The 11438-nt window shown below is 48.2% G+C and overlaps 1 protein-coding gene across 1 annotated transcript; it reads left to right on the top strand.

Annotated features, from left to right (window-relative positions):
• Positions 1-2643: 2643 nt before the first annotated feature.
• Positions 2644-11438, top strand: ZBTB8B (zinc finger and BTB domain containing 8B). The gene is made up of 3 exons (XM_038758351.1): positions 2644-3526; positions 8436-8614; positions 10369-11438. The coding sequence occupies exons 1-3, from the start codon at positions 2644-2646 to the stop codon at positions 10678-10680; spliced, it is 1374 nt and encodes a 457-aa protein (XP_038614279.1). The 3' UTR covers positions 10681-11438.

Raw genomic sequence — 11438 nt, forward strand, 5'->3', positions numbered from 1 at the left:
GGCTGAGCGGCTTCCAGGGGGGCAAGGAAGGGGACCCTCCACCACCACCATCTTTGGACCCGTTCGCTTCTTGCTTCTGACCCGGGGGATAATAATAATAATAATAATGGCATTTATTAAGCGCTTACTATGTGCAGAGCACTGTTCTAAGCGCTGGGGAGGTTACAGGTTGTCCCACGGGGGGCTCACAGTCTTCATCCCCATTTTCCAGATGAGGTAACGGAGGCCCAGAGAAGTGAAGTGACTCGCCCAAAGTCACACAGCTGACAAGTTAATATGTTTGGTTTCGTCGTCTGTCTCCCCCTTCTAGACTGTGAGCCCGCTGTTGGGTAGGGATCGTCTGTATACGTTGCCAACTTGTACTTCCCAAGCGCTTAGTCCAGTGCTCTGCAAACAGGAAGCGCTCAATAAATACGATTGAATGAATGAATGAATTGGCGGAGCTGGGATTTGAACCCATGACCTCTGACTCTGAAGCCCGGGCTCTTTCCACTGAGCCGCACTGGACCTTCAGGTGAACTAATGGTATTTGTTAAGCGCTTTTTATATTGTGTGCCACCCTGTTAATTCCCTCCCAGCTCCGCCACTTTTCTGCTGTGTGACCTTGGATAAGTCACTTCACTTCTCAGGGCCTCAGTTACCTCTTCCGTAAAATGGGGATTAGGAGCGTGAGCCCCATGTGGGACGGGGACTGTGTTCAACCTGCTTAGCTCATATCTACCCCAGCGCTTGGTGCAGTGCCTAGCACATAGTAAATGCTTAACATAATATTAATAATAATAATTGTTCTTATTGCTCTCTCTGCCCCAAGCACCTCCCCAACTTTGTGGCAGATACACGATAAACAGGTCAGATGAAATGGGAAGCAGCGTGGCTCAGTGGAAAGAGCCCGGGCTTTGGAGTCAGAGGTCATGGGTTCCAATCCCGGCTCTGCCAGTTGTCAGCTGTGTGACTTCGGGCAAGTCACTTCACTTCTCTGGGCCTCAGTTCCCTCATCTGGGAAATGGGGATTAAGACTGTGAGCCCCCCCGTGGGACAACCTGATCACCTTGTAACCTCCCAGATGAACTGGGAAGCAGCGTGGCTCAGTGGAAAGAGCCCGGGCTTTGGAGTCAGAGGTCATGGGTTCCAATCCCGGCTCTGCCAGTTGTCAGCTGTGTGACTTTGGGCAAGTCACTTCACTTCTCTGGGCCTCGGTTACCTCATCTGGGAAATGGGGATTAAGACTGTGAGCCCCCCGTGGGACAACCTGATCACCTTGTAACCTCCCCAGCGCTTAGAACAGTGCTTGGCACATAGTAAGCACTTAATAAATGTTATTATAAAAAAAAATACCATCCCTGTCCCACATAAGCCTCACCGACAAGGTAGCGAGGAATTAACCTCCGTTTTACAGATGAGGAAAGTGGCCCAGTGAAGCGACTTGCCTAAGGTGACAGCAGAGGCAAGGGGAAGAGTGGAATTTGAACCCAGCTCCTTTGACTACTGGGCCGTTGCGCTTCCCACCAGGCCACACTGCTTCTCCAAGGATTTGCTGGCCCGGCTGCCTTCGCCTGCCAAAGTCCTAGCCGGTTTAACTGGAGAATCGGGTGTCTAATTAAGGCAGACAAACGTAAGGTTTGGAAAGGTTTCCCCACTTTTAGACTGTGAGCCCACTGTTGGGTAGGGACCGTCTCTATATGTTGCCAACTTGTCCTTCCCAAGCGCTTAGTACAGTGCTCTGCACACAGTAAGTGCTCAATAAATATGATTGATGATGAAAGCGATCCCCTCCTCCCGGCGCTGTAGAAAAGGAGCTCAGAGAACGGGCCTGGGTTCTAATCCCATCTCCACTACCCGTCTGCCCCGTATGACCCTGGGCAAGTCACTTCAATCCCCCGGGCCTCAGTTACCTCATCTGTAAAATGGGAATTAAGGCTGGGAGCCCCATGATGGGAACGTGGACTGACTCTAACCTGATTAGCTTGTATCTGCTCCAGCCTGGCACACGGGAAGCACCCAACGGATGCTATTAAAAAAAAAAATAGGAATGTTTACCATTGTCTTTGGAAGTAAATGGAATAGAGAAACAGTGTGGCTCAGTGGAAACAGCCCGGGCTTTGGAGTCAGAGGTCATGGGTTCGAATCCCGACTCCACCACATGTCTGCTGTGTGATCTTGGGCAAGTTACTTAACTTCTCTGGGCCTCAGTTCCCTCATCTGTAAAACGGGGATTAAGACTGTGAGCCCCACATGGGACAACCCGATCACCCTGTATCCTCCCCAGCGCTTAGAACGGTGCTTTGCACATAATAAGCACTTAACAAATGCTGGAGAAGCAGCATGGCTCAGTAGGAAAGAGCCCGGGCTTTGGAGTCAGAGGTCATGGGTTCAAATCCCGGCTCCGCCAATTGTCAGCTGGGTGACTTTGGGCAAGTCACTTCACTTCTCTGTGCCTCCGTTATCTCGTCTGGAAAATGGGGATTGAGACTGTGAGCCCCATGAGGGACAACCTGATAATCTTGTAGCCTCCCCAGCGCTTAGGACGGCGCTTTGCACATAGTCAGCGCTTCATAAATGCCCTTATTATTATTATTAATCCCTTTTCTGTCCTGGGATTTCCCCGTCAGAGACCACAGGCAGCCCCACTGAGGCAGAGCGGAAATGGAGATGCAGTCGTATCACACCAAGCTCTTGGGAGAGTTGAATGAGCAGCGCAAGAGGGACTTTTTCTGTGACTGCAGCATCATCGTGGAAGGGAGGACCTTCAAAGCCCACAGGAATATTTTGTTTGCCAACAGCGGCTATTTCCGGGCCCTGCTGATTCACTACATTCAAGACAGCGGGAGGCACAGCACAGCCTCGCTGGACATCGTGACCTCGGAGGCCTTCTCCACCATCTTGGATTTCCTCTACTCCGGGAAGCTGGATCTGCGCGGGGAGAACGTGATTGAGGTGATGTCCGCGGCCAGCTACCTGCAGATGACCGACGTGGTCAACTCCTGCAAGACGTACATCAGGTCGTCGCTGGACATCTGCCGAAAGATGGAGAAAGAAGCCGCCGCCATCGTCGCCGCCGCCTCGTCCCACCGGTCCGACGGCGAGAGCTCGGCCCCGGTCGGGGACGGGCCGTTCTCTGGACCGAAGGGCCTTCGTCCCGTTTCCGTCTCCCCGTCCCCGGACGGGGCGGAGATCTCCGACTGTCGGAGGGATCCTCCGTGTGCCGACTACGCCGGCCGCCCCCCGGAACCGGTGGCCGGGGACCCCCTGGGCCGCGGTCCCGTGGCCGCCATCCCGCCTCCGCCCAAAGGGGTGGAACCCAAAGTCGAATTGGACTCAGAGCAGGTGATGGAGGACGGGTTCCCCTCCGGCCAGGCCGCGGACTTAGCTTGCAATAGCTACCACGTGAAGCAGTTTCTGGAGGCCCTGTTGCTCAACGGGGCTGCCCCCAGGAAAGACGACGTGGCCCACCAGCTTCCGCGGGGCCCGGAGGAGGCCGTGAGCTCGGTGATGGACGTCCAGACGGATTGGTACGGGGAGGACGCAGGTGAGGCCGTCTAAGCCGCCCGAGGACGTTGCCCAGTTGGGTAGCTCTTGGGCGTCACGGCGGTAGCAGACGACTTCTTGCTCATTTGGGGTGCTTTAACTTGTCCTTCCCAAGCGCTTAGTCCAGTGCTCTGCGCACAGTAAGCGCTCGATTGATTGATTGATTGATTTAAAGGCATGGCTGTTCCCCATAGCACCTGTATATATGTATATATGGTTGTACATATTTATTACTCTATTTATTTATTTTACTTGTACATTTCTATCCTATTTTATTTTGTTGGTATGTTTGGTTCTGTTCTCCGTCTCCCCCCTTTTAGACTGTGAGCCCACTGTTGGGTAGGGACTGTCTGTATGTGTTGCCAATTTGTACTTCCCAAGCGCTTAGTACAGTGCTCTGCACATAGTAAGCGCTCAATAAATACGATTGATTGATTGATTGATTGTCCTTACCCAGACAGTCATTTAGGAGTCCTTTGGTTGTCCCCGGCTATCGCCTGCCGGAGGAAGGCTGGTTCGGCCATTTTTTTTTTTTTTAATGGTATTTATTAAGCGCTTACTATGTGCAAAGCACTGTTCTAAGCGCTGGGGGGATACAAGGTAATCAGGTTGTCCCACAGGGGGCTCACAGTCTTAATCCCCATTTTACAGAGGAGGTAACTGAGGCCCAGAGAAGTTATGTGACTTGCCCAAAGTCACACAGCTGACAATTGGCGGAGCTGGGATTTGAACCCCTGACCTCTGACTCCAAAGCCCGGGCTCTTTCCACCGAGCCGTGCTGCTTCCCATTCATGCAGAGCCATTCACCCGTTCGTGTTTATCGAGAACATATTGGGTGTACAGCACTGTACTAAGCGCCCGGGGGAGTGCCATAGAACAGTAAAGAGACACTCCCTGCCCGCCGTGAGTTTACAGTCTGTCACTCCCCCTGCCCTTTGTCGCTGAGGAGAAAATCAAGGCACAAGAAGGTGAAATCCCAGATGGTCAGCTCCAATTTCACGAGACGCAAGTCATCATCATCAATCATATTTATTGAGCGCTTACTGTGTGCAGAGCACTGTACTAAGCGCTTGGGAAGTCCAAGTTGGCAACATATAGAGACAGTCCCTACCCAACAGTGGGCTCACAGTCTAAAAGGGGGAGGCAGAGAACAAAACCAAACATACTAACAAAATAAAATAAATAGAATAGATATGTACAAGTAAAATAAATAAATAAATAGAGTAATAAATATGTACAAACATATATACAGGTGCTGTGGGGAAGGGAAGGAGGTAAGTGTGGTCTAGTGGTTAGAGCCCGGGCTTGGGAGTCAGAAGGACCTGGGTTCTAATCCCGGGCCTGCCCCTTGTCTGCTGTGTGGCCATGGGCAAGTCGCTTCACTTCTCTGGCCCTCAGTTCCTTCATGTGTAAAATGAGGATTAAGACTGTAAGCCCCATGTGGGACAGGGACTGTGTACAACCTGATTAGCTTGTATTGTTGTGGGAAGGGAATGGGTCTTTTTATTGTTATTTTGTACTCTCCCAAGCACTTACTAAAGTGCTGTGCACACAGTAAGCGCTCAATAAGTACAATTGATTGCACACAGTCATCATAAAAATTGAAAGGGAGTGATCATACTCTGTCCTCAAAGACGCCATTGATAGCAAATTTCACCTAGGGCACAGCGTGTGACTGAAAGTACATAAATATGAATAAACAGGGATATAAACTCAAGTCTTAATCATCAGACATATTGGTGGCATCGCCAGCCACATCCGAACATGTGAAAGTCAGTGATGGAGTCAATGACTCGTTCAGTTTTGCTAAAATGAGCCTTCGTGTTTTGTGTCAGACCATGGTGTGGTGTTTCTGTTTCACTTAAGAACTTTTTTTTTCCCCATTCAGAAGGCAACTGAACTTTGTCACCAATTCAGTGCCTTTTAGTCTCTCGAGAAGTCCCGGGAAAAACCAACCTCTCACCTGCAACCGGTTCAAATGTCAAATTTTTGTTTTCATCATCATCATCATCAATCGTATTTATTGAGCGCTTACTATGTGCAGAGCACTGTACTAAGTGCCTGGGAAGTACAAACTGGCAACACATAGAGACAGTCCCTACCCAATAGTGGGCTCACAGTCTAAACACAGTCTTGTTTTCATAAGACGTCAAAATTGCTGCTGTGGAAAAATACTTTTCCAAGGATGAATTGATTTAAAAATACTAATTGCGGGATGGTTTATGTTGTTGGGTTTTTAAAAATGATATTTGTTAAGCTCTTGCTATGAGCCGGGCACTGTACTAAGTCCTAGGAGAGATAGAAGCTAATTAAGTTGGGTACAGTCCCTGTCCCACATAGGGCTCACAGTCTTAATCCCCATTTTACAGATGAGGTAACTAAGACACAGAAAAGTGAAATAACTTGCCCAAGGTCACCCAGAAGACAAATGGCAGAGCTGGGACTAGATGCTATGTCCTCTGACTCCCAATCTGCTGTTTTATCCACTGGGCCACACTGCCTCTCATTTAGCTTAGCTGAATGCTGAGCCAAAGCAACCGGCTTTGTCCAGTGATCATCATCATCATCAATCGTATTTATTGAGCGCTTACTATGTGCAGAGCACTGTACTGAGCGCTTGGGAAGTCCAAGTTGGCAACATCTAGAGACAGTCCCTACCCAACAGTGGGCTCACAGTCTAAAAGGGGGAGACAGAGAACAAAACCAAACATACTAACAAAATAAAATAAATAGATATGTACAAGTAAAATAAATAAATAAATAAATAGAGTAATAAATATGTACAAACATATATTTTTGTGTTTTGATATCACCAAAGCTGCCCAACTATGATTATGACTCCATTTATGTAACTGCAAAATCGTCCCTGTTCTGCACACAATAAGCACTCATCAATCAATCAATCGATCAATCGTATTTATTGAGCGCTTACTGTGTGCAGAGCATGGTACTAAGCGCTTGGGAAGTCCAAGTCGGCAACATATAGAGACAGTCCCTACCCAACAGTGGGCTCACAGTCTAAAAGGGGGAATTTGTACAGATGTATTACTCTATTTATTTTACTTGTACATATTTACTACTCTATTTTATTAATGATGTGCATATAGCTCTAATTCTGTTTATTCTGACGGTTTTGACACCTGTCTACGTGTTTTGTTGTCTGTCTCCCCCTTCTAGACTGTGAGCCCGTTTTTGGGTAGGGACCGTCTATATGTACTTCCCAAGCGCTTAGTACAGTGCTCTGCACATAGTAAGCGCTCAATAAATACGATTGATGATGATGATGATGATATGTTGCTGACTTGTACTTCCCAAGCGCTTAGTACAGTGCTCTGCACACAGTAAGCGCTCAATAACTACGATTGAATGAATGAATGAATGAATGAGACAGAGCCCAAAACCAAACATACTAATAAAATAAAATAAATAGAATAGATATGTACAAGTAAAATAAATAGAGTAATAAATAAACACCATGAACTGATTTTTTTTTTCATTTGGCATATCCCGATTTTTCCAAGCTCAGTGAACCCATCATCGGAGTCTTCCAAGCATTGGCAAGCGCCGTAAAGAAGGGTCCGATATAAGACCAACTTTTCCTCCCTCTCAGGGCACCTCTTATAAGCTTATAAAATAAGGTTCCGGGAAGAGAGTGACCGTGTGAAGTATTCAGTATTCCAACTCTGTTGGAGTTAGCTTTGGAATCTGTTAGGGGGAAAGCAGCGTGGCCTAGTGGAAAAGAGCACCAGCCTGGGAGTCAGAGGACCTGAGTTCTAATCCTGACATGGTGACCCTGTGCAGACCACTTCTCTGTGCCTTATTCATTCAATCGCATTTATTGAGCGCTTACTGTGTGCAGAGCCTTAGTTCCCTTACCTGCAAAATGCGGATTCAGTAGTTATTTTCCCTCTCTATTAGACTGTGTGGGACCCTATTATTGTGTAGCTACCCCAGCGCTTAGTGTGGCACATAGTAAGCGTTTAACAAATACCATCGTTATTAATCAATCAATCAATCATATTTATTGAGCGCTGTGTGCTGAGCACTGTACTAAGCGCCTGGGAAGTACAAGTTGGCAACATATAGAGACAGTCCCTATCCAACAGTGGGCTCACAGTCGAGAAATTAGGACTTCCCAAGCGCTTAGTACAGTGCTCTGCACACAGTAAGTGCTCAATAAATACAATTGATTGATTGATTGATTGTTCCTATTTATTACTCTGTTTATTTTACTTGTACATATCTATTCTATTTATTTTATTTTGTTAATATGTTTTGTTTTGTTGTCCGTCTCCCCCTTCCAGACTGTGAGCCCGCTGTTGGGTAGGGACCGTCTCTATAAGTTGCCAACTTGGACATCCCAAGCGCTTAGTACAGTGCCCAGCACACAGTAAGCGCTCAATAAATACGATTGATAGATAGATAGATCATTATTATTACCATTTGGAAACTGACACTTTTGACAAGGGCCCTACTGACCCAGTAGAAATAAGGGTCACGTCCGGTGGTTTAACTGCTTGAAGGTATTTAAAAGTGTATTAGATGTAGGCAATCTGCCCTCCTTCATCCGACATAGAATCCCATAAGTGGCGAAAGCGTCCTCCTTCTTTTGAAGGTGCGGGGCCTAGTGAAAGAGCACCGGACTGAGGAGGACGGCAGGAGACCCGGGTTCAAGTCCTGCTCTGCCTTCCAGCTGAGGTGGGACCTTGGACGAGTCACTTAACTTTTCTGTGCCTCAGTTTCCTCATCTGCAAAATGGCGATACAACATCCATTCTCCCTCCTTCCTAGACGGTGGGACGGGGACCGTACGTACCCGATAGGGTTACCTTGCGTTTGGCCCAACGCCTAGCACGGGGCTTGGGCAATAGAAGGCGCTTATTAAGTTCCGTAACCTCTTCTTCTCGTCAGGTGACCTGCTGGTGGCACCCATTAAGCTGCACAAGTGCCCGTTCTGTCCGTACACGGCCAAGCAGAAGGGAATCCTCAAACGGCACATCCGCTCTCACACCGGGGAGAGGCCATATCCTTGTGAGACGTGCGGCAAGAGGTTCACACGCCAGGAGCACCTGCGGAGTCACGCTCTGAGCGTAAGTGGCCAAGCAGGGGGGGCCTTAGTACAGTGCTCTGCACACAGTAAGCGCTCAATAAATACAGTTGAATGAATGAATAAAGGCCGCTCCTGGCGGGGCCGGACCCGGGTCTGAGAAGCAGTGGGGCCTAGTGGATAGAGCCCGGACTTGGGAGCCACAAGGACCTGGCTCCTCATCCTGGCTCTGCCACGCGCCTGCTGGGTGACCTTGGGCAAGTCGCTTCACTTCTCTGGGCCTCAGTTACCTCCTCTGGAAAATGGGGGTAAAGACCGGGAGCCTCACGTGGGACAGGCACTATGTCCAACCTGATGAACTTGAATCTACTCCAGTGCTTCAAACAGTGCTTGGCACATAGTCATTCATTCATTCAATCGTATTGAGCACTTACTCTGTGCAGAGCACTGTACTAAGCGCTTGGGAAGTACAAGTTGGCAACATATGGAGTCCCTACCCAACTGTGGGTCTAGAAGGAGGAGACAGACAACAAAACAAAATATATTAACAAACTAAAATTAATAGAATAATTATGTATGAGTAAAATAGAGTAATAAATATGTACAAACATATATACATATATAGTCAGCACTTAAGTACCATTATTATTATTATTATTTGCTGTTCTTTGAACACCAGCAAAGAGCTACGGTATTTTAAACATTCATTCATTCATTCAATCGTATTTATTGAGCGCTTACTGTGTGCAGAGCACTGGACTAAGCACTTGGGAAGCACAAGTCGGCAACATATAGAGACGGTCCCTACCCAACAACAGGCTTACAATCTAGAAGGGGGAGGCAGACAACAAAACGAAACATGTAGACGGGTGTCAAAATCGTCAGAACAAATAGAATTAAAGCTGTATGCACATCATTTAACAAAATAAATAGAATAGTAAATATGTATAAGTAAAATAAATAGAGTAATAAATCTGTACAAATATATACAAGTGCTGTAATTATCATTATTATTAATAATACATTCAATTCATTCCATCGTATTTATTGAGCGCTTACTGTGTGCAGAGCACTGTACTAAGTGCTTGGGAAGCACAACTCTATTTATTTATTTATTTATTTCACTTGTACATGTCTATTCTATTTATTTTATTTTGTTAATATGTTTGGTTTTGTTCTCTGTCTCCCCCTTTTAGACTGTGAGCCCACTGTTGGGTAGGGACTGTCTCTATATGTTGCCAACCTGTACTTCCCAAGCGCTTAGTACAGTGCTCTGCTCACAGCGCTCAATAAATACGATTGATGATGATGATGATGAGGTTGGCAACATATAGAGACGGTCCCTACCCAACAGCGGGCTCACAGTCGAGATACTGACGCTAATGATGGTATTTGTTAAACACTTCCTATGTACTAGGAGGGACTGTACTAGTACTTCCAGGGAGTGTACTAAGCACTGGGGCGGATAGAAGCTAATCAGGTTGGACACAGTCTTCGTCCCACATGGGGCTCACAATCTTAATCCCCATTTTACAGATGAGGTAACTGAGGCCCAAAGCAGTGGAGCGACTTGCCCAAGGTCGCCCAGCAGACAAGTGGCAGAGCTGGAATTAGAACCCAGGTCCTTTGACTTCCAGGCCCCCGGTCTAACCACTAGGCCACGATTGACTGGCCGACCGAGACGTGCCTCACGTTCCAGGGAAAGACCGGGCTCGGGTGGGAGGAACGTGGTCGGGTGGAAGAGGACAGAGGGGCCAAAATGCCCACCGAGGTTGACCCCGAAACTTTTCTCTCCAGGTCCACCGGTCCAACCGGCCGATCATCTGCAAGGGCTGCCGCAGAACCTTCACCAGCAGTGCGTCACCGGGGCTCCGGCGATTCGGCTTGTGCGACGGTTGCACGTGCGTGACGACCACCCAGGACGACCCGGCGGCGCCCGTCAGCCTCGGCCGGGTGGAAACCTCCTCAGAGGGTCGGGAGAAGGGCGACCCGGACGGCGACTGGCCCATCTACGTGGAGTCCGGGGAGGAAAACGACCCCGCCGGAGACGATTCCGACGACAGACACCACGTCCACCGGGGCCTGTCGGACCGAGACGCGCTCATGTAGCGACCGGTTGGGGAGGGGACCGGTTATATTTCCCGTCTTCACAGGCCCGCTCCGGTTCGGAGCCGCAAGTCGACCCAGTCGAACGGAGCACTAAAAGATGGGGTTTTTAAAACGGTTACAGAGCCCCGTTTAAGATGGAACCGACGTGGTAGGGGTTGGATTTTTTCGGATTCCCAAGTGGTTTTTAACTCTTCTGTGATGTGCACTGAATTCCATGGAGTTTATACAGGGTGAACTGAGGCCAGCGTCAAAGGGCTTCTTCTTTCCCGCTGTCAACGCGAACCCTGGTTATGAGGGGAAAACCTCCCAGCTCGCTCTCATACTGTGACTCTTCCCGCTTCACTGCCACAGCCCCTAATGTCAGAGAGACACCACCTCCTCTCTTATTAAAGGGAGCAAGATCCCTTTAATCAATCAATAAATACAGTTGATGATGAGCAAGAGTAAACGTCCGTCGCAGACTCATCTGGGCTCTGCTAATCCCGTTTCACCTACTCAATCTCAAATCTCGCTAGGGTGAAAGTTTGGGGCAGGACTCGATCTAGAAGTCGGCAAAAATTTGGAAGGAAAATTTTTAAAAATCGGGCAGTTACGCCTGTTTCAACAAGCAAGGGTTATTGCTTATGGGCTCCTCCTTAAGCCTAGCTCCTAGAAGACCTAATGGAGTCTTTGGGTCTTTCAGTTTATTTTTTGTGAGGTTATGTGCAGCTGCCCTTCAGGGCTTACAACTGGGCCCCCTCAGGCATTGTGATCTTGAA

The sequence above is a fragment of the Tachyglossus aculeatus genome, chromosome 16, assembly GCF_015852505.1.
Source record: "Tachyglossus aculeatus isolate mTacAcu1 chromosome 16, mTacAcu1.pri, whole genome shotgun sequence".
Lineage (NCBI taxonomy): Eukaryota > Metazoa > Chordata > Mammalia > Monotremata > Tachyglossidae > Tachyglossus > Tachyglossus aculeatus.

Excerpts from the sequence above, each read along its gene's own strand:
- ZBTB8B (XM_038758351.1), top strand. The coding sequence starts at position 2,644 with ATGGAGATGCAGTCGTATCACACCAAGCTCTTGGGAGAGTTGAATGAG. Across the intron at positions 3,527-8,435 it reads TTGGTACGGGGAGGACGCAG|GTGACCTGCTGGTGGCACCC; the intron begins GTGAGGCCGTCT and ends TCTTCTCGTCAG. Across the intron at positions 8,615-10,368 it reads TGCGGAGTCACGCTCTGAGC|GTCCACCGGTCCAACCGGCC; the intron begins GTAAGTGGCCAA and ends TTTTCTCTCCAG.